General features: G+C 44.1%; 1 protein-coding gene and 1 long non-coding RNA gene across 4 annotated transcripts in view; one reads left to right on the top strand and one right to left on the bottom strand.

Moving 5' to 3' along the window:
- LOC114044410 overlaps positions 1-23,436 on the bottom strand; it is a 38,267-nt gene that overhangs the window by 6,495 nt on the left and 8,336 nt on the right. Inside the window, exons 2-6 of one of the 3 annotated variants that reach the window (XR_003569236.1) lie at positions 20,280-20,357; positions 18,332-18,389; positions 17,699-17,790; positions 7,531-7,630; positions 7,027-7,064 (exon numbers count right to left, since the gene is read on the bottom strand). This is a non-coding gene — a long non-coding RNA (uncharacterized LOC114044410). Of the gene's footprint in view, positions 1-7,026; positions 7,065-7,530; positions 7,631-9,076; positions 9,707-17,698; positions 17,791-18,331; positions 18,390-20,279; positions 20,358-23,436 lie in introns of those variants that run through there. The other 2 variants (XR_003569234.1, XR_003569235.1) reach the window with 2 other exon arrangements.
- Positions 1,040-6,513, top strand: GP9 (glycoprotein IX platelet). The gene is made up of 3 exons (XM_027863845.1): positions 1,040-1,235; positions 3,282-3,354; positions 5,760-6,513. The coding sequence occupies exons 1-3, from the start codon at positions 1,053-1,055 to the stop codon at positions 6,383-6,385; spliced, it is 882 nt and encodes a 293-aa protein (XP_027719646.1). The 5' UTR covers positions 1,040-1,052; the 3' UTR covers positions 6,386-6,513.

Below are 23,436 nucleotides of genomic sequence, written 5' to 3'. Positions count from 1 at the left end.
AGAACAATTCCAAAAGACTCATGATGAAACATGCTACCAACCTCCAGATAGAGATTTTTTTTTCTTTCTTAATTTTTTTTGGATATAGCTAATGTAAGAATTTGTTTTATGTTATTACACATATTTGTAATGGATTTTGTTTTTCTTTCTTTCTAAGTGAATGGTGGAGGGGAAGGAGATAATTTGGAACTGAAAATAAAATAAAATTGAATTTTTGTAAATGTCTGAGGCCAGATTTAAACTTAAGAAGATGAGTCGGCCTGACTCCTGGCCCGGCGCTCTGTGCACTATCGTGCCACCTAGCTGCCCTGTGTGACCTTGGGCTGCTATAAGTATTTTTGTAATTAACTTCCCTGGTCTCAGTTGTGAAATGAAAATTTAAACCTAGATGACCCACTAAGTCCTTTCCGTTTTCATCTCTTTAATCACCAACAAGTGGTCATCAGCTTTTGCTTGAATCTCTCCCCAGGATGCATCGTGCACTTTGGAAAAGCTCTAGTTGTTAGACTGTTTTTTTCCAAATCTGTCTCTGCAAAACTTTTCCCATCTGATCCTAGTTCTGCTCTCTGGAACCACGCTACTGCTTCCCTCATATGATAGTCCTTCAGCTAGGTGGAGTCATAGTGCACAGAGCACTGAGCCTGGAGTCTGGAATATCTGGGTTCAAATCCAGCCTGACACTTCCTTGCTATGTGACTCTGGGCAAGTCACTTAATTCTGTATGTTTGCCTCAATTCCTCATCTGTAAAATGAGCTGGAGAAGGCAATGGCAAATGACCCCAGTATCTCTGCCAAGAAAACCCCAAATAGGATCACAAAGAGTCAAACACAATTGAAAACAACTGAACAATAATTATGGCACGTGGTCCCCTCTTCGAATATGCTCTTCTCCAAACTAAATACCCCAAGTTCCTTCGAGCAATCCTCACATGTAGTGTGACCCAGGCAGAGTGGCTCTGTAGCACCTCCCTAGTGCTGAAGCTCTCACCCCCTTTATCCCCCACCCCCTTCTTTGGCCCCCACAAGGTAGGCAGGGCCTCTCAGCAGGAACAATGCATGACAGAGATAAGGAAAACCAAGAGAAGGGTGAAACCACCAGTGGGCTATCCATAGGCCCCCGGAGAAGAAGTCAGCACTTGAAAGAAAGCATGGCAGGAGGGGGAGGAGAGAGAGCCCTAACTACAGAAATCCCACTTTTCCTTTTCTTCCAGGATAAAGGGAAGAGACGTGATCAGGTGTGTCAGAGTGTGTCGCTGGGAGTAAAGGGGGCTTGGCAGGACTGGATGAGCCCATCAGGGCTGAAAACAAGATCGGCACGTTTAAGGGCAGCATAATTGGAGATAGCCAAGGAAGACAGAGGAAGGGACAAGGGAAGAGGTCCAAGGCAGCCAAATGAGCCCCTCACAATGCGGGGCTGGAGGGATATTCTCCAAACGAGGGCCATTTGTCAACATCCTTATCATGGTGCTGGGGCTAACAGCCTAAAACTAGGGCAGCCCACCAGCCTTCCTCACCCTAGGGGTGGGACTGAGAAAGGGCAGAGAAAGAATACCACCGGAGATGACACCAGAGAGAGTCGGGCCATGTTGGCAGGAAAGCAAAGTCCGAGATGGTGTAGGACACAGGGGTTCGGGCAGCCTGCTCAGCCCATTACCTCTGAGGTCACAGGCAGGGGGCTGCCAGTCAGCTGGGAAACTGGAAACCTCTAGCCTGGAATGTTCCAAGTGTAGAAATGTCTAGATATGGGGGGGGGGGAGTCCAGAGAAGAAATAAGGCACCCCAGAGTGGGTGGGAGAAAGCATGGGATTAAGGAATGGACAGTCCGGTGGACAGAGAAAGTCAGAAAGAATCAGAAAGTTTTCTGAACTGCCAAATGGTGAAAGAGCATATGTTATAATGGAAAGAACCCTGTTAGGACTCCTGGATTATTCTAGTAGTGGAGTTCTTAACCTGTTGTGTGCCATGACTTCTTTGGGTGGTCTGAATGTTTTTAGATGCATAAAATAAAATACATAGGATTAGAAAGAAAAACAATTATATTGAAATATCATCAAAATATTACTAAAACAAAGTCATGGCCCCTAAGTTAAGAACTCCTGAGCTAGTCCCAGACCTACCATTTACTGGTTGTACGGTCCCTGGAATATTGTTTTAACCTTGCTAGGTCTCCCTTATACCGTATATGAGAGGATTAGACTAGGTGATCTCCAAGGAACAGTTCTAGTATTCGAGGGAATTTCTCCCTAATCTTGTCCCTAAATTTCATTCATCTTCCTCAGGGGACCTGTCAGTTTCTATCCTACCACCCACTAAGCCAGACTATCCCAGCTCTGATGCTTAATACCTGTGACCATGGCCGTGTCAATTCACTGCAAGCCTCAGTTTCCTTCTCTACAAAATGAGAGGATTAGCCTCAATGATCTCTAAGGTCTATCCCAGTCTCAATGATCTATGACTAGATGACAATTCGGGCTATAATTCCTAATGTTTCTATCACCTTTTTAATTTTTTTCCCCAAAGTACTTTCGTATCCATGATCTCATTTGACCCTCACAATAATGGTAGGAGGCTAGTAGTGGAGGTACTGTACCCAATTGACGGAAGGAGAAACTAAGTCACAACATGGGAAAATTATTTGGAACGGGGACTAGGTCTCCTGACGCCTAAGTCAAAACTCTCTTTCCTGTTCTACCTTATTTCATAAATCTCTGAAATAGGGGAGAAACCCGAAGTCACGTCTTTTGCTCTGGCTTAGTGGGACAGCCCTTGGTCCCATACTTGAGATACCCCCCATAGGGCATATTCCAGAAGGGCAAAGATTGACAGGATTCTCTTCCCGACACCCTCCCATTCAAGGTCCCTACTGGGACCGTACGGCAACCTGGTCAGGTCCTCTCTGAAAATAAACTTGGCATAAGTATATGAGAGAATACAAGGGCCCACACTGATGTGATCCATTTTCTTCTATCCTTAGGGTACCATGGTATAGTAGAGCGCTAGGTTTGAAGCCAGAGGCCTTGGTTTGAATCTCTGTTACTTATTTGGGTAAATGAATTACCTTCTGCAGACTTTCATTTTCCTCTCTTTGAAATGACCCGGCCAGACAAGATGATCTCTGAGATCTCACCAACTCTAAAAATGCATGCCTTCCTCTTTCATCTGCCCAAAACACAAAGGGGCTGGCAAACTCTCTTCCGCCTCATGACATGGGGTTTTCTGTGTAGCAGTTCTGAGCTGAACCAGGCTATTTTTATTCATTTCCTTCCTTGCTTTCTGAACAGCAGGGTGACTCCTGTCTTGGACCCCTCTCCCCAGAGCTGCTGATGGCCCCAGAGAGAAAGGAATCCAGAAAAGGTAACAGAACACGGATCGTGCTGCAGGTCCTTAGCAGCTTTTCCCCACTCTTTCCTTCCTTCTCTTTCCCCCCATCTTCCCAGGATGCTACAGCAGGGCCAGGGGGAGCTCAGCTCAGCTCAGAGATCAGTTGGATTCCCCCACACGTGCCTTACCCCACTTCATCCATTTCTAGATCTTCATTCCAAACATAGGAACCTTCCCTCAAAAAAAGTACCTTGGAACAAAGGGATGGATGTTGGGTGTCTCTGAGAGGTAGTGCAGCCTAAGGAAAAGAGCACTGGGTTTGAACTAAAATAATCTACCACTTCCTAGCTGTGTGACTTTGGGTGAGTTGCTTCATCTCTCTGAATGGCATATCGGCTATGGAGGGCTGGAGTCAGAAAGACCTGGGTTTATACCCTACCTCTGACACATCATCTGTGTGACCTCGGGCATGATTTTGAACACCAGGCTCCTAACGTATAACATGGAGATAATAACAATAGCAGCTAGCACTTGTATGGAGGTTTAAAGTTTTCAAGACACTTTACATATGATTTCCCATTTAATCCTCACAATGTCTGTAGGGAAGCATTATTATTCCCTTTTATAGATGAGAAAACTGAGAGAGAAAGAGGTCAGAGTCACACAGCTAGGAAGTGTCTGAGGCAGGATTTGAACTCGGGCCTTCCTGACTCCAGGTCTAGTACTCTAGAGAGAGAAGCAAGAAAGCAATACCCAAAGATGGCTTGTGGAGTTCCCTAAAAGATAGTCCTGTGACAATGACTCCTAGGCAGGAAAGAACTCTTCACCAACCAGTCAGAGACTACCCATGCACACTCTGAAGTGGGAGCCAGGCCCTTCTAATCTGCCCCATCGGGAACTCCCGGAATCAGGATCACTAAACATCCACGTGGGACACAGCATAAGTGATAGCATGCCACACGTGCTGCTAAAGACTGGTCCCTCCTTGGCCAATGTCCCATTACATAAGAACATAAAAAATATATACAAAGTCAATGAGAGGCAGTGAGGTGTCATGGATAGAGCCAGCCTTGAAACCAGGAGGACCTGGCTTGAAATCCCTTCTCTGCCATCCAATGGTCGAGACTCTAGGCCAGTCATTTCACTTCTGAGCATTCTAGGTGATTCTCTATAACTAGAAGTTGCAGAGGAAGGGTCAACCTGAATTAAGGGAGTTTCCCGCATTTGAGAGAGTCTCCTCTCTCTCTCTCTGTCTGTCTCTCTCTGTCTCTGTCTCTCTCTCTGTGTCTCTCTGTCTGTCTGTCTCTCTCTCTCTCTGTCTCCCTCTCTTTCTCTCTCTAGTGTAGGTCCAGCCATCAGAAGTCTTAGATTCTTAGCCCAGCTTTGCCTGTGACTGGCCGTATGAATTCAGATAAACACTCTCCCTTCTCTCCTCTTCCTCCTCTGTAAAGTGGGAGGATTGGACTAGATTAGGATTCTTAACCGGGACCCACAGGTGTGATGGAGCCAACATGATCCCAGCTCAGAAATCTAGTTGTTAAATTTTCAGTGTGAACATTTACACCTTGGAAACAGGCAGATGCTACAAATGAGAGCTTGGTTTATTGTTTTGTTGATTTCTAGACTTTTAAAAATGATGGGAAAATGTTAATCATGAAGATTAAGCTTAAAAGTGTATCACCACACATTTTTCCCCCTTCTCCTGGAGAACTGATTGTTAAACATTTACCAGCATGCCACTGCATGGATCACCTTCGGCAGTCTGGTGAAGTCTATATACCACCTTCTGAGAATAATGTTTTCAAAAGCATGAAATAAAATAGATAGGACTACAAAAGAAATCAATTATGCTGAAAAGAATTGTCCAAATATTTTAAAAAACAAGTTCATAGATTGCATGCCGTCTTGGAGAGGGGGAAAGGAGGGAGGGAGAAAAAAATTTGGAACTCAAAATCTTATAAAAGTGAATGTTGAAAATTATCTTTGCACGTAATTGGAAAAAAAAATTAAATGCTGTTAAGTAGGGGGGAAAAAACAAATTCACAGACTTCAAGTTAAGAAGCCCTGGGCTAGGGGCAACTAGGTAGTATGGTAGATAGAGCACAGGCCCTGGAATTAGGAGGACCTGAGTTCAAATCTGGCCTCAGACACTTACTAGCTGTGTGACCCTGAGCAAGTCACTTAACTTTGCCTAAAAAAAAAAAATCCTAGGCTTGATCTGGTCTCTCAGGCCCTTTCTAGCTCTAACATTCTGTGGTTCTATGATTCTAGGCAAGTGGACAAGAAAACTCCAGTGAGTACGTTCTCATAATACTGTTCCATTTGGAATCAGATTGGAAAGAAATCCAAATTCTTCTACTCTGTCCCTTTTCCCAGAGTCATTTTTCTTTGCCCACTCAGTATGTCTCACACTCAACTGTTGTCTTCTTCCTCCATAGCCAGCCAGATGCCTATGCCCATAGCCATCAAGTGGATGATGTTATTGCTGTGGGGCTTGCCTGGTAGCCTGGCCTGCCCCATACCCTGTGACTGCCAGACCCTGGAAAGCTTTGGACTGGTGGTAGACTGTAGCAACAGGGGGCTGACCACAGTGCCTGCCCTGCCCAACACCACCCGACAACTCTACCTACAGAACAACAACCTGAGTTCCATCCCTGCTGGCACCTTTGACCACCTGAGCTATGTCTACAAAATTGATGTGACCAATAACTCCTGGCACTGTGACTGTGGAATCTTGTACCTAAAGCTCTGGCTGGAGGACCATGACCAGGAAATCCTGCACCTGACCAGGTGTGCCAGGCCAGCCATCACAGCCGCCCTGTCCCTCGACCAGCTCACTGGCAATGAGCTGGAGGGCTGCAGACGGCAGCTGTACCCCGACCAGCACCATGTCTTCTTCTGGGGGCACCTGGTTCTGATAGTACTAACAGTCCTGAGCATCATACTCCTAGGTGTCCTCCTATGGATGGCCCAGAAGACCACCTACTGGGTGGCCCTGAACCAGTGCCCCCAGGAGTCTCCTCAATGGCAGGAGAGCAGCCTAAGATATCACAAAGCCAAGTAACAGACCTCTGGACCCTGCCCTGGGGCCTTCGCCAGCCATCCTGCTTCAAGTCCCCCCGTCTATTGTGTCCATATCTGCTCTTTCAATGATCCAAATAAATGGTCAGCTCATGACCCGCCTTCTTCCTGGCCTGTGTGTCTTCCTTTCACCAACACCAATGGTTTTGGCTTCATCCTCTTCTCGGGGGCCAGCTCTTCCTTCTAGGAGCGTGGGCCAAATTAGCCTGGCCATTTTGGTAATCAAAGTCACTTCAGCTCAGGGCTCAAAGACTTGTCTTTGATAATGATGAAGCAATGCCCTCATTGGTCCCTGGGCCCTGGGACAGCACCAGGGATAGCCTCTGTCAAAGAGGACTGGCCACTCAGCGGGGAAGACCAGCCCGCTCAGGAGACTCCAACTAGAGGGGCACTCCCACCTCTCCCCTGGGCCAGCGGGCAGGCTCCTACGTCCCAAGATCTGCAGAAAGGAAGAAGCAGTGACAAAGCGAAAGTTGCCATTCCCTTTAAAGTCAACTGGGTATGTGGTTCTTCCAGTTTTCTTTGACCCAGGCACCCTTTTCCACCCTTTCAAGTATGGAAAGCTGAACTTGGAGTCAAGAAGACCTGAGCTCAAATCCTGCCTCAGATACTCACAAGCCATGTGACCATCACTTAACCTATCTCAGCTTTGGTTTCCTTACCTGTAAAATGGGAATAATAATAATTAATAAGTAAATAAATAATAGATTAATTGATTAATAAATAAATAATTAATAAGTAATACTAGATATAACCATTTACAATAATAACAGAATCGATAGAATAATAGAACCTACTTCACAAAGCTTTTACAAGAATCAAATAAAACAACACATGTAAAGCCCTTTGCAAAACTTAAAGCGGTCTGCAAACTCTATTGGTTTTCATTGGGTTAGCTTGAATCTTGTCCGTCATCACTACCACCCAGGCAATAACACTGTCAGAGCTCCTAATTACATCCCCTATTTCACTATACTCCCCGGCCAGCCAGCTGTTCAGCAGCTACCTTGCAGCTTGGAACTACCCTCCTTAGAACTCGTAACTACAGAGAAGAGGAAAGAGAGAAGGAAAGAGGAGTAGTAAGATACATGAACAGAAACGTGTATTCACAGATACACACACACTCACGGGAATATCTGGGTTCAGATCCCAGCTTTGTTCAACGATCACTGTGCAGGCTTGGGGAAGTCCCTTTACACCTTCGTCCCCGAAGTCTCAGTTTCCTCATCTGTAAGATGGGAATGTGAGTAGATGAGGTTCTTGCCTCAGAAGGTTATTTTTTGCCTCCAGTTAGATAATGTATATAAAATATTTTGTAATCATTAAAGTGATATTCCAATGTCAGCTCTCACCACAGTCTTAACTAGGGCAAGGTGACTGGCAGTTTGCCACAGTACATCAAAAATTAGAAGACCCAATCAAATGAATTTGTTTTAATTACCTCGTCATTTTTTATACTCCCCACAGTCTTCTGGCTAGTTATCTTTCAGCCTAAACCAAATACTATGTTCTGGAGGATTTTAACCCTTTATGTTCCTGAACATGCCCTTCCCCATTGGTGAATGTCTCACTAGATCTAGGAGTACCTCCTTATAGCTTTTAAAAGATGAATTTATTAAGAAAGGCAGCTTGGACAGGTGCTGGATTTCAAGTTACAACAGGAAGATCTAACACATCTGTTTCCTCAGCTATAGGCAAATGGAGAGAATAATAATCATTGTATTATCTACTTCCCAGGATTGTTGTGAGGCTAGAATGAGCTAAAGTATGTGCATTAAAATGCTATAGAGTAGCTGGGCAAGTCACTTAACCCCAATTGCCTACACACAAACACACACACACACACACACACACACACACACAATGCTATCAAAAACATTAAAAAAATTATAAATTAACTTCATAAACATTTATAATCTGTGCTTTCTTTTGTTCCCCAACTGAGCAATTTTTTTAAAAAAATCAAAAATCAAACCCTCATTATAAACATATATAGTCCAGCAAAATAAGTTTTCACATTGGCAATTTTTGTAACAGATGCTCTAACCATGCTTTACTTCATGCCCTGGCCAGCTAACTGCTTAACATCTACCTTGCAGTTTATAATTACCCTCCTTGGAACTCATAACAATTACAGGTACTATCACCTCTGCTTTACAGATGAAGAAACTGAGGGACAAAAAGGTTAATGACTTGGCTGTGGTCATCTACTCAATGAATCTCAGAAGCAGAATTTGAACTCAGGCCTTCCTGACTCCCAGTCCATCACTGCATTTAGCACACAGACTCATCAAAGTCAGTCTTGGCTGGGGCAGCTGGGCAATTCCAGCACAGGTACCCAAAGACAGGGTGTGTGTTTATTATGTAGTCACACTCTTCCCTTACCTGAGGAATCCAGGAACAGTTTGGACATCAAGCCTCCAACCATAGCTGGTCATTGTGACCATCGTGACCAGTGAAGTGAGCCCAGAACCCACAGGCACAGAAGGAAGGAAGGAAGGAAGAAAGGAAGGAAAGAAACATTTATTAAGCACCTACTATGTGCCAGGCACTGTGTTAAGATTTTTACAAATATTATCTCATTTGATCCTCCTGTATAGTAGATGCTATCCACTTTGACACCTAGGTACCTCGAATAAAGAAAGGAAAAATAATTTATGAAATAGTTATGTACCAGGCACTGTGTTAAGTTCTGAGGCTATCATTATAAAAAGTAATATAGTCCCTGCCCTTGAAAAACTTACATTTTAATGAGGAAAACAATAAATATAGGAAAATGGTGGCCAGTGAAGAGAGTTATCATCTGGATGGTGAATTGATCCATAGGGCTGTCAATTATCAAAAGCCTTTCCAAAAAGAATAGTACCTTTGATTTCATTCTTGCGGCCAGAGCAGCAGGACTGCAGAAGAGTTACACGGGTTATGGAGGGGCTAATGACAAGATGACCCAGATGGATGGATGGATAAAGATGGTATGGGCCAAGGCCAATTAATTATAGTAGACTAGGCTAGAGTAGATTAACTTCCCCAGGAATGAGGACATGGATTCTGGTGGCCTGGTGCACAGGGGCTGGTCCAGGCAGGCAGGTGGCATGGATTCTGGTGGCCTGGTGCACAGGGGCTGGTCCAGGCAGGCAGATGGCATGGATTCTGGTGGTCTGGTGTACAGGGGCTGGTCCAGGCAGGCAGATGGCATGGATTCTGGTGGCCTGGTGCACAGGGGCTGGTCCAGGAAGGCAGGTGGCATGGATTCTGGTGGTCTGGTGCAAAGGGGCTGGTCCAGGCAGGCAGATGGCATGGATGGCTGGAATGGGATGTGAAGCACAATTTGGTTTGGTTTGGGCCTGACCAGATACGAGTGCCTGTGCTGTTGGAATTCAGGGAATTAAAAGATCAGTGAAGGCTGGAGTAGTCAAAGAAGCCTTCCCAAAGAGGGCAGGACTTAAGCAGGCCCTTGAAGGATGAGAAGAACTTTAAACAAGTGGGGAGAATCTGTAGGGAAAAGTAAGGAAAAGGGCATTCCAGTCAGAGTCTAAAGCATGGAAATGTGTTAGGGGAATAATAGGGAGACCATTCTGGCTAGAATATCAATTGCATATAGAACATAATATGATATAAATATAATATAAAATGGAAGATGAGGGTGGATAGCTGAGTGGGGCCAGATTACAGAAAATTTGACCTAGACAGTCTTTGCTCCTCAGACTCTTGTACTGGGTTAAGTGTCCAATACTTTAGAGAGCATGTAGCTCTACCCTTCCTCTAAATACAGTAGAGTGGAAGAGAAGCTGTTCATCAGGATTACTAGCAGCAGCTGCTGCCTTGCTGTTTCTATAGTTCACTTGACCTGCCTCCCTGACTGTGCTAACATTTAGTACTGAAACTAACTTGAGCATGGCCCTTCCCTTAGCCATGACTTCTCTAGTTAACTGATTGTGGTTGTTCTAGCACATGAACCATTCTAGGACAAAGGACATACTGTTCAGAATTTTCCCTCCTCAAGCTTTGCTACAAGTTAAAAGTCATCTTTGGGACTCATCAGTCAGAGTCAATCGGATCCCTTGCACACAAATACAGCTGATGGGAAGCAATGACCTCTGTGGTGTACCCGGGAAAATGGCCGCTCAAAAATATTTCCAGCGTTCTCTGCCCAGGTGTGTGAATTTGCTTTTCTGCAAATTTCTGGCCACCGTTCATTTTCCCATCTGGGTTTTTTCCCCACTCCAGTCCAGTATCACTTTTTTTAGTTCTGTCTGCTGGAGACAAGAAGAAAAGTCTAATTCTTCTTCCAAATGACAGCACTTTAAATATTTGAATAGTTTATCCTATGTCAGTATTATCATCCTCTCCTTCCCAGCCATACATACATATATATATATATATATATATATATATATATATATCTTCTCTCCTTCAGGCTAAACACCCTAAGTTTTGTCAACTGAGTCTCCTATGGCAGCATCTTAAGATCCTTGACCATCCTTATAGACAGAGCCAAAAACCAAGGGAGGAATTCTGGGCACTGTTTTCCATCTGCCTACTTATTGTAACTAAACATGTCAATCCATGAAAAGGCGCCTCCTCCAGTTTGGGTGGTCCTGAGCATCTCTCTCAATAGATGGGTTTGGTGGAATTTACTCTCAAGATGTTTGAAGACAATTTGAATGAAAAAGTCAAGAGTAGAGCTAAAAGAGAGTAGGTCTAGCTACAGACATATCCTTATGAAGACCAGGAATAACTTTTTTGTGACTTTGAAATTTTGTTAACTTTATCCAAGACTTATTTCACTTCTTATCAGCATTCCTGTAGTGCTGGCAATTTAAAAAAAAATAATAACCTTTAAGAAATTAAAAAAGGACTGTGTTTACTTCAGGAATTAGAGGGGAGAGAAAACTCAGATGGAAATATGGATAGTGGCAGAGAATGGAAGTGACCAGGCAGATCCTGGCAGTCTTGCCCCCGGGACTAGGACACATCCCTGGAGGTCTATACCAGCAGATATGGAGCAGCAGGGGTGGGGACATCCATCCTCCTGGCACTAACCTCCCTCCCTGCTGCTTACATTAGGGACACCTGGGAAGTTCTACCTCATCCCTAGCCCCTGCCTACCGAGGGTGAGGACAACCCCAACTGTTTCAGTCTTGGGTCTAAGCCCCCCAGATCTGGGAGGTGCCTAGGTTGTCCTACCTCTGGAGAGTTCTGTGTATTACAAGATAAGGTTCATCACAGCAGGGGCCAGAATCCTTAAGAAAAGATGTGGAAAAAAAGGGAAAGGAAGAGTAAAAAGAGAAAAGAAAAAAGGAAAGGGAAAGGAAGGATGAGAAAAGGAAGGAATGCAAGAAAAGACATCAATAAAAAAAATAAAATGTAAATACTGTTTTAAAAGAGAGAGGGGCAGTTAAGTGGCACAGTAGATAGAGCATTGACCCTGGAGTCAGGAGGACCAGAGTTCAAATCTGGCCTCAGACACTTGACACTAGCTGTGTGACTCTGGGAAAGTCACTTAACCCCATTGCCTAGCCAAAAAAAAAAAAAGAGAGAGAGAGAGAGAGAGCCCTTTATGGGGGGGGGGGGGGGGGGAATGGAGAGTTGAGGGACGGCAGAAGGCTAATTCCTAAATAGCTGCTTATACATAGAGTTCTTTTTTTAAATCTGTGATGGTCAGGCCTCGGCAACATTTTGAAACAAGTGAAATTGGTCCCCCTGAACCCCAAGGACATAGCAGAAAGCTATTACCCCTAAACTGTCTCCTGGCCTCCAGGGGTTGCCCTGACAACAACTGACCCTAGAAACTTCCTCCCACCACATCCCAAAAAAGGTGCCATTGTACCAGGCAGGGGCTGGACAGGACTATTAGAATCATCACTCTAGAGCTGACCAGGAAGGACCCAAGAGATCACTTAGTCTAACCCCCTCATTGTACAGATGAAGAAACTGAGACAGAAAGAGGTGATGTGATATGGTTTGCCAGTTCACAAAAGCAAAAAGCATCAAAGGTGGGATTTGAACTCAGCTCTTTCTACTTCAGAGAGGGTGTATGTTCCATTGCACCGCTTTTCATTCTATCAATACCATCAGCCCCAGTGCAGTTTCCTAGCCCTCTGCAGTCTACAAATCTATCTCCCATCTAGTACTCTCCCAAGAGCACTGAGATAGACAAGGGGAGGTATCATCCCTTGTGAAGATATAAGGAAGCTGAGCCTCATTTGGAGCCAGCTAGGTGGTGCAGCGGATAGAGTGCAGGGCCTGGAGTCAGAAAGACCTGAGTTCAAATCCTGCCTCAGACACTTAATAGCTGTGCGGTTCCTGGACAAGTCACTTAACCTTTGCCCCAGTTTCCTCAATTGCAAAATGGGGATAATATTGTTGTAAGGATTAAATGAGATACTTGTTAAATTACTTAGGAAAGTGCCTAGTACATAGCAGGTGCTATATACATGCGAGCTATTATTAATATCATAGAGTTTAAACTTTGACCAGTGTTTCGTGTGTGTGTGTGTGTGTGTGTGTGTGTGTGTGTGTGTCTCACACAGTCAGGAGCAGAACTAGATTCCAGCATCCCAAATCCTAGGCCAGGGCACGTTCTTTCCACCAAAGTTTATCCGATTTTTCTTGCAACACCTATGGATATCTTTATAGGGCATCTGTTGGAGTAGGCTGGAGGGAAGGGCCCCTTTATTGTTCCAGACATCTGCCCGAGCCTTCTCCTGGGTGACTCAATCCTGACCCCTAGTGGCTAATGGAGCTTCCTCCACCAGAGACTAGCCCATTGGAGAGCTGAGGTCAGCGGCAGAGAGGGGACATATCCCAGACCACTGACGCTGTGAACTCCCCACCCCAGGAAAACTGTCACTGTCCCAGGAAGCAGCTGGAACCTACTCTTGCATCATACATCTAGAACCACAAGGACCCCGGAGACCATTTACTCCAACCCCTTCATTTTACAGAGTTAAAAACTGAGGCCCCGAGAGCTTATCCAACGGCTGGCCTCAGGTCATAGAGGACTCTGAATTCAGGGCGCCTGGTAGGTCAGTGTCCTCCGGGCTTCGGCTTTCAAAGAAGAGCAGCCTGGGAGGTAACCAACAACATGACCACCTCTGACCCTCAAAACACACACACACACACACACACACACACACACACACTCACACACACACACTCACACACACACACATGTATACCCATATACACACGTACACATCCACACACACATACACACATGTATACCCATAGACACATGTACACACACTTACATTCACACACATGTACACATACACACACTTACACACTCACACATACACACATGTATATCCACATACACACGTACACATCCACACACAGACACACAGACACATACACTCACACACACACATATGAAACACTGGTCAAAGTTTAAACTCTATGATATTAATAATAGCTCGCATGGCTCTCTTTAGCTACCAGGGGCATGAGGAAAGTTGAAAAGAATTCACTCATCTTAACCTATCAGAGTTAACTAGGAGACTTTCCACGGTGGAGGCGTGGAAGGCATGAATGAGATTGAGAAAGTGTATCTTGACAGATGGCTGTGTTATGAGCCAGACTAATAAAAGATAAGAATATTCACCTCAAGGAAGAAAAATCACAGAATCAGTGAATTTGAGAGTGGTTGTCCATTCCAACCCATAGATGAAAACAAGCCCTACTCTAATCCATCCAATGAGTGGCCATGCAAACTCTGCCTAAAGGTCTCCAGTGAGGGCAAACCCATCAATGAGGGGGAGACCATGCCACTTTGGGACAGCTCTACCGGTTACAAAGTATTGTCTTCATGTCAAGCTTAAATCTGTCTCTTTGAAACTTCTGCCCATTGAGGTTCTGTCCTCACAGACCAAACAAAACCCATCAAATCTCTCTTCTAGCGGTCAATCTTTTAAATTTTGAACATAGCTATCACGTGCCATCTGAGTCTTACTCTTCAGGCTAAACATCCCCCATTCCTTTAACCTCTCCTCACATTATATGGACCCGAGGCCTTTCAACTTACTGTCTGCCCTTATCTGGATACCATGTAACTTGTCAATGTTCTTCCATGGTGTCCACAAGTACTACAGATGAGATCTGATGAGTGCAGAGTTGTGGTTGTGTGTGGTTTGTCCTTTGTTCCTGAAGAGGACCAAGACATCAGGGAGATGACGACATGACTTGCAACTGTGCTTGATTTGAGTGAGGGCGGGCTATGCAAGATCATCAGCCTCATTTTTGTCCTCCAGAGCCATCTGGGTCCAGTGACCAGATATGGATCAGGATGACTGGAGATGGCACAGGATGCAGTGGGAGACCCTGTCCCTTTTAAGCTAAGGTCTTTTCAGATTCTCGCTTTGAGTGAGGCAACGCTCATTCAGTGACTAGGCCTCTTTAAGAGGTAAGTCAAGGGATGGCCCCTTTAATAAAAAAAAAAATCAAACTGGGAGGGGAAGACCCTCAGGGTTGCTGGCCAAAGGAGAAACAGTTGCTATATATATATTCACTCTGAGCCAGGAGGGCCCAAAAAATAACCATTAAGGCGTGCTTGAGCAGGGAACTATTGTTGTCCAATCCATGAGATGAGGATTGACACCTCTGTATTCTTGGAATCTATGCCTCTTAATAGATTCTAGGAATGTGGAGTGTACAATCTATGCCTCTTACTATGGACAGTTCAAATCTTGCCACAGGCACTTACTAGTTATGTGACCTTGGGCAAGTCACTTTAACACTGTTTACCTCAGTTTCTTCATCTGTAAAATGACCTGGAGAAGGAAATGGCAAACTGCTCCAGTATCTTTCCCAGGAAAACCCCAAATGGGATCACAAAGAGTCAGACATGACTGAAACAACTGAACAGCAACAAGTAAATCTTTACATTTGAGGTTAATGAATTTCATATTATTAGAGGCAGCCCGATGCTCTATCCAGGAATGGGGAAACTGAGGCCTCAAGGCCACATGTGGCCTTCCAGGCCCTCAATTGCAACCCTTTGGATTGCCTATCAAGATCCTTTTGAATCCTAACTCTGTTGTCCAGTCTATCAGCTATCTCTCCCAGCTTTGTATTACCTGCAGATTTGGTTAACATACCACCTACGCCTTTTATCCAAGACATTGATAAAAATGTTAAGCAGTACAGGGTCAAGCATAGATCCCTGGTGTATTTAACTAGAGACCACCTGCTCCACTGACATCAAACTATTCACAACAGTTCTTTGAGTTCTGGATCAGTCTAATTATATTGTCAGCTAGTTACTACATATAGTATATAGTATATACTATATAGTACTCTATCCTCTCCACAGGAATAATGTGAGGATAGTAATAATAATAATAATATAACATAAATAAATTATAACATAATATATAAATACATAATATACATGAGGATAAGAATAATTAAATTTTGCTTTAACAAAAGCTTTGCTAGAATCTAGATAAACAATATCCACAGCATTCCCTTATATACCAGGCTAGTGATGTTGCTTAATTAAAAAAAAAAAAAAAAGAAAATGAGATTAGTCTCCCTTGACCTGTTCATGTTGAAGCCATACTGGCTCCTTGTAATCACCATTTTCCTTTTTGAAACGTTCACCAACCATATTCTCCAAGAGCTGCAGATAACAAACAGGTCCATCAGATGGCAGTAGTGGCTTGGTAGAGAGACATCAAAGGTAGGGAAGAAATAACGCGGGAGGTGGGATGGAAAGGCCAAGTGCTAGGATAGAGAACCAGGGGAAGCATTCCAGCCCCAGCTCAACCCTAGGAGTGTGAGTGGTCCAGGAAGTTGTTGCTTCTCCCACCAACCAAAGAGTTTGTTGGAAATTGTGTCCCCCTTTTTTGTATAGGGGCTAAAGAAGGTGCAACTCAGATTCTGGGACCTTCTTCAAAGAGTGTGCCATTAATGAAAGTAAATGGAGTATTAGACCAGTCCTTACTCCCCTATTTGTCCTGGGATAATTGATGGTGAAGAAGTCGTGCAGGTCAAGGAAAGGGGATAGGAGGAGCAGCTAGGTGGTGCACTGGCCCTGGAGTCAGGACATGAGTTCAAAGCTAGCCTGGGATACTTACTAGCTGTGTGACCCTTGGCAAGTCACTTAACCCCAATTGCCTCCCACCACAAGAAAGAAAGAAAGAAAGAAAGACAGAAAGAAAGAAAGAAAGACAGAAAGAAAGAAAGAAAGAAAGAAAGAAAGAAAGAAAGAAAGAAAGAAAGAAAGAAAGAAAGAAAGAAAGAAAGAAAGAAAGAAAGGAAGATAGGAAGGAAGGAAGGAAGGAAGGAAGGAAGGAAGGAAGGAAGATGGATAGGATCATCAAGGACTCAAACTTAGTCCCCACCCTCCACCAAAGAGAACCAAACTATGAAAAATGTCAGAAGCTGGAGCAATATAATGAATGGATTATTGACCAGCACTGAGCTGACAGGAGGTATGAGAAGGCAGTTGGAAGGAATCCAGGCCCACAGCTCCACGTCCAGGAAAGCACTATGTCAGAGGTGGGAGTTCTGTCATTGTGAATCATCATAAAAAGCCCAGATCTAACACTAACCCCATTAAATGTCTCTATGCTGGTTACGCCTGCATGTCTTGAGTTCTCTTTTCTGATGAAGGTTGTTTCTTGGGCATCAGCCTCTCTCAGCTCATGGCTTTCCCACCAGTCATAGGGCAGCTAGGCACAGCCCCACCAGCGCTGCCTCTAATTTTTGCTGTGTAAGTGTCCTGCACAAAAGCAGCTGAAGAGGATCTCATTTTGAAACAGTAATAAAGCCCCACAGCCAAGGGCTCAAATTTGCTATAACAGCCTCTAACCTAACGGAACTAGCCTCACTGAAAAAAAAATCACAGCTGTATGAATGATTTTCCACCTACCCCCAGCTCCTCACTAGGGGGTGAGAGGGGGAGGGAGGAAGTGTTTTTGAGTCATGTAGGAAGGACAGCTAGGTGGCACAGTGGATAGAGCCCCAGAGCCTGGAGTCAGGAAGACTCATCTTTATGAGTTCAAATATGGCCTTAGACACTTACCAGCTGTGCGACCCTGAGCGAGTCATTTAACCCTGTTTGCCTCAGTTTCCTCACCTGTAAAATGAGCTGGAGAAGGAAATGGCACACCACTCCAGTGTCTGTGCCAAGAAAACCTCAGATGGGGTCACAGAGAGTCAGAGACAACTGAAATGACTGAACAACAACAAAGTGCTTCTGAACTTACTACCTGTATGACCCAGATAAATCACTTAGCCTCAGTTTCCAAGGAGCAGACCAGATGATCTCTGAGGTCCCTGCCACCCTTACATTTGAAGTGCCATGAATTGATAGTTGAAATGTCCTTTTAACTATCATGAATTCCTGGTGGCATATTGACAATGTCTTCAGTTATCAGGAGTCTAGGGTACAGAATGATATATATATTGGCAGTTACTTACAATGTACATATTTTCCCTCCAATAGACAATAAGCTCCTTGAAGGCAAGGACTATTTCACTTTTGTCTTTATATCCCCAGGACCCTAGCACAGAGCCCAGCACATAGTAGGTGCTTAATAAAAGCTTTTTTTGATTAATGGATGGATGGATAGGCAGATGGATGGCTATTTGGCCTACTAGCCCAGGGCCTGCAGTTAACTATGCCCTGCTAACCAAACTGTTGATTGACATTTGTTCCTTTATACCCCTGCAGTAAACCTCACTTCATTCTATACATATCTACCAACACATTCTCTCTCTGTCTCTGCTACATATTCATTTGCTATGCCCTATGATCTGAACCTGAGCATCGGCTGCCTTGCCCATCAGTCTAACATAATCACTTGGGTCAAGAGAGACCCTTAGATTTGGTGCAGTTTCTACTAACCCAAGATGGCAATGGATATATGCCAGACCTGTGTGAGATCTGTGCCCAGGTTGTCCAGAGGAAAGGATTACTGACCTTCAGTGGTCCCGCAAGGGAGCAGTCTTTGGAACTGATGTGCACAGACTTCTTATCTCTGGAAGAGGAAAGGAGGGATATTAAATAGCTTCCTTGTGGAGACAAGCCACCTAAACTAGTGTGCCTAGTACTACTTACTCAGCGGCCAGGCAGTTTCCACAGTAGCCAAGGTATGGTGTGAAAAGTACTTCTTTGCCTACAGATTCCCCACCAGGATCCAGTGGGATGCTGAGAAAGGTCAAGGCTTTGGGATCAAGCTTCTCAAGTTGGTGCTAGCCTTGACCAGAACCAAGAAGTCTCCAAGGACACCTTGGCATCCTCCCAGAGATCCATGACTACAACATGTCAGCTGCATACTACTGGACATGCCAGGGACTCTGAGAGCTGAAAGAGGCTTGGGGAGATCAGCATGTGACCCTCAAGATATATGCCTGCTGATATTTGGGTGATGGATTTGTGTTTTGGAAGCTAGAAGAGATGTGCATCTAAGTGGTATCATGGATAGGGTGCTGGACATGGAGATGGGAAGACCTGAGTTCAAATCATGCCACAACCACTAGCTGTGTAACCCTGGGCAAGCCATTTTTTTCCACCTCTGTTTCTTCATCTATAAAATGGGGATGAGAATAGCACCTAGCTTTTAGGGTTGCTTGTAAAGATCAAATGAGACTCTATGCATAAAGCATTTTGCAACCCTTAAAATGTTAATTATTATTATTATTGTTATTGTTACTATTATGTGAAATATCACAATCAACACATCATTTAGCTGAGAGATGAGTTGTAGGAGCCCTACTGCCTTGCTATAGCCTCAGCTCAAAAGAGCTGAGAGAAGAAGCAATAGGATGTTGCTTGAATTCTCTGTGAAGAACATCCTATCTAAGGGTAAGAGTCCTTATACTAAATGTTGGTGTCTGGGGAAAATACAAGATTAAGAGCCAATGGAGAGCCACCTCACACCAAGTCATTAAAGATCAATCCATCAAGACAGTCCCAGAGCTCCCTCAAAACAGGCTGCAATGACCAGCTGCCCATAAGGGCGGCATTCTGACCCCGCTGTGGCCAGGGGCACAGGAGTGATGGAGAATCAGGGAGGAAGGCCCCAAACAGAGACTTATACTACCAGTTACAGAATAGGTGGCACCAAATGATGACCTCTACGGGGAGAATAGAAATCAAGACCCAGATGAAGAGGAAACTACATGTTTTGCCTTCTCAGTAATCGGGGAAGAGGCCAAGACTTCCTTGCCCTAAGGGATAATTCTGCCCAGATGAAAGGAGGCCTTAATTCAGAGGCTATCCCCTTCCTGGGTAACACTTTAGCAGTGGAGGCCCCAAGGGCTCCTTACAAAGCTTGGAATATTAGGACCTAAGACTGGAGCATTCATAATAGGCTACGATTGGGGCTCCATGCCAAGAGGGCCTAAGGATAACTGGGGGGACGTACTGGGAGTGGTTTACCATAGAAATGCCAGAACTATCTGGCCAGCAACCAAGTTGACATAGAATGCTGCAAGGGTAATGTTTAAAGAAATTATACCTCTCACCAGACGGTGCCCACTATTGGAATGTACATAATGCGTGCTTTCTACTCACCCCTGGCGTGATGTAAGGTATTGCACTGGAACTCTTTGCTTTGTTGGCTACATGTACTTTTGCTGTACTTGTACATGTACCTGCGTGTGACCTCTCCATCTTGGTAGTCTGTATGTGAGCCTATTCTAGTAGTTAACATATGTTTAATGTACATCTACAAACTGTACCTGTTCACTGGGTGGGACTGCAAATTTTTATTGAAGGGGAAGGAGGAAGCATAAAAGGTTAAGGACCTTTACCATAGTAGCAGAAGTACTATAATAGAGCAGCTAGGTAGTGTAGAACCAGCTCGGTGGCATAATGAATAATACACTGGACTCAGAGTCTGGAAAAACCTGGGTTCAAGTCCTACCTCAGACATTTGCCAGCTGTGTCTGTGTCTTGCACCCTGGGCAAGTCACTTAACCTCCTTCAGCCGCAGTTTCCTTACCTGTAAGATGGGGATTGGGATCAAATGAGATAAGATCAATCAATAACACTCATTAAGTATCTACTATGAGCCAGGCACTGCACTAAGCACCGAGGTTACAAAAAAAGAAAGAAAGGCAAGAAACAGTCCCTGCTCTCAAAGAGCTTACAATCTAATGAGGGAAACAACATATAAACAACATATATACAGAATAAATCAGGGATAATCAAGAGAGGGAAGACTTTAACATTAAAGAGGATTGAGAAAGCCTTCTTGTAAAGGGCAGGATTTTTATCAGCTATCATCATCCTCAAGACCTCCTGTTTTGCTAAGTGCCTCCTTGAGGGTAATCAAACCTCCAAGGTAATATCCATGGCCCTGGAACTAGCTGCCAAGGCAGAACTGGAAGATTTCCTATTGAATAAAGGGGGCAGGATTTAATGAGATTGAAAAAAAAGGGGGGTAGCTAGGTGGCCCAGTGGATAGAGCACTGGAGTCAGGAAGACCCGAATTCAAATCCAACTTCAGACACTTATTAGCTATGTGACCTTGGGCAAGTCATTTAACCCTGATTGACCAAAAAAAAAAAATTTTGACAGCTGCCTGACAGACCCTTGCAGAATCATATGATCAGAACTAGAAGGGATATTAGACGTCACCTAATCAAATGCCTTCATTTTAAAGGTGAGAAAACAGAAACCCAGAGGTTAATGACCCTGAGGTAAAAAGAGGTAGAGCAAGAATTTGAACCCATAACATCCAACTCAAAAGACAGGGCTCCTTCCACTGTACCATAAGGCCTCCCTAGTATGTTCTGACCAGGCATGGCTGTGGTCCTTTTAAGACAGGAAGGATTGGACCAGTAAAGAGGATGCAAAAAGGCATCTTTATGTAAGGAGGGCAGAATGGGAGGCTGCCCACCTGAACATCCCTTCCCATTTGTCCTAGCAGGGACTCTCTTTCTCACAGGCAGCTTCCTGAAGTCTGAACTCAAAAGCCGAGGTCCCCAGCGTCCCAGAGTACTCTGGAACTTCCTCCTGGGACCTCGATAAGGAAGAACATAGCCCCATTTTCTTTGTGCCAATGCTTAAATAATCTTCCCCATCCTCCATATTTACCTGGATACAAAAATACTGTTGATCAAGGGTGTGTGTGTGTGGCTTTCAACCTTTAGCAGTCATTTCTGGATTTGGTCTCAGACAGGACATCCTTGAGGCTTTGACTCAGAATTCAGCACTGAATTTAACACTCTCCTGTCCAGAAGGAGAAAAGCCCAGAATGCTGTCCTATCCAGGGCTCACCTTCTGCCCAAGAAGATTAGGCATTCACCTAGGTGTATATGACTCTTACTTATGTTTGAAATTATACCATTGGTGCCCAGGGAAATCCATCAAAGGACCTGATTCAAGGCTCTACTATTTAACCTGTGTAACCTTGAGCAATCAGCTTTACCTCTTAAGGCCTTAATTTGTCTCCTGTAAAATTAGGGGGTTGAACCAGCTGATATCTAAGGTCCCTAGTTCTAAATCTTATCGTTCTGCAATTCCATGATTTGTGCTTTATGTTCAACACTGACTTTTCCAGGTATAGAATTCAAATGTTTCTGGCAGAGATGACACACTCAGTTCTCAGCACTTCAGTGTGAATGAATGTATCCTAGGGCAAGTCTGAGAGGGGCACCCAAGAAGAAGGGCACAGTAAAAGCACAAAACGAGGTCATAAAAAGGACTTTGGGGTGGCTGAAGACAAATTTCATAATTTTGTTGAGGATCTGAGCTAATCCCAATCCACCTGGGACCTCGACTCCTGTTATTAGAATAAAATTGTGTATCTTGTATCCCACTATACTTGGCACATAGTAGGAGGCACCATGTGTGACACACAGTAGGAGGAGTTGGGATAGAACTACACCAATGGAACTTCATTGGTCTAGGGTACTTGTGGGTGAGGAAACTCACTCTACCAATGCAGGTTAATCTCATCTTCTCTACTGCTTATAGTGTTAGAGAACCATCCAGGGCACTGAGAAGGTAAGGGATTGCCTAGGGTCACATAGACATTGCTGGTCAGAGGCAAGATGTGAACTCAGGTTTCAAGGCCAGCTCACTATCCACTATACATGCCATCTGCATGGCACACAGTAGGTGCTTAATAAGTGCTTATTGCTAGATTGATTGTATTTGTATTTATTCTGTATTTGCTTACATAAGCAGAGAGCAAGGTGGCATAGTGGACTAGACTTAGAGTCAAGAAGCCCCAAGTTCAAATCTTGCCTCTGAAATTTACCAGCTGTGTGACCTGGACAAGTCTCTTAATCTTTCTCATTCTCTTTCCCTATCTGTAAAATAAAGATAAGAGTACCTACTCCACAAAGTTGTTGATTTTATGTATTTATATCATTCTCTTTATGCAGGATTATTGTGAAAACCAAATAAGACAATGTACATAAAGCGCTTTACAGACCTTAAAGCACTATATAAATGTTAACTATTATTATTCGATGTATGCGTACTTTTTAGGACATAAATTCCTTGAGAACCTGCAGGCTTTGGACCTTGGCTCTTTTGAAGCATCAGTAAAAAGGGTAGAATTTGACTACAGACAGCAGAATGAACTACAAGTCCCTTTAAAAACAAAAGGAAGTAGGTCTGAGCTTTCATGGTAGAGAGAGTGCTAGGATAGTAGCCAAGGGTCCTGGGCTGTATTCTGGCTCCACACTGACTTGCTGTGTGACCTTAAAGAAGTCCCTTACCTCCTCTGGGCTTTAGTTTCCACATTCATGAAATGATAGACTGGACGATCTCTAAAATCCCACCCAGATGTAGTCATGCTGTGCTAGAGACATCATTCATTCACACATTTAACAAATGTTTATTGAGCATCTACTGTAGTTGTTTTAGAATTCAATTTATTTTATTTTCAGTTTCAAATTCTCTCCCTTCTCCTCCCCTCTCCCCCATGCACTGAGAAAGCAAGAAAAACAAAACCCATTACAAATATGTATAATCATTCAAAATGAATTCTCATATTAAGCATGTCTAAAAAAGAAAGAAGAAAGGAAAGGAAAGGAAAGGAAAGGAAAGGAAAGGAAAGGAAAGGA

Source organism: Vombatus ursinus, unplaced genomic scaffold (genome assembly GCF_900497805.2).
Source record: "Vombatus ursinus unplaced genomic scaffold, bare-nosed wombat genome assembly UNPS02014773.1, whole genome shotgun sequence".
Lineage (NCBI taxonomy): Eukaryota > Metazoa > Chordata > Mammalia > Diprotodontia > Vombatidae > Vombatus > Vombatus ursinus.
This window is presented reverse-complemented; position numbering and strand designations above follow the sequence as displayed.

Coding starts and splice junctions, on each gene's coding strand:
- GP9 (XM_027863845.1), top strand. CDS start 1,053: ATGCATGACAGAGATAAGGAAAACCAAGAGAAGGGTGAAACCACCAGT. Junction 1,236..3,281: donor AAGGGAAGAGACGTGATCAG/GTGTGTCAGAGT, acceptor CTTTCTGAACAG/CAGGGTGACTCCTGTCTTGG. Junction 3,355..5,759: donor GAGAAAGGAATCCAGAAAAG/GTAACAGAACAC, acceptor CTTCCTCCATAG/CCAGCCAGATGCCTATGCCC.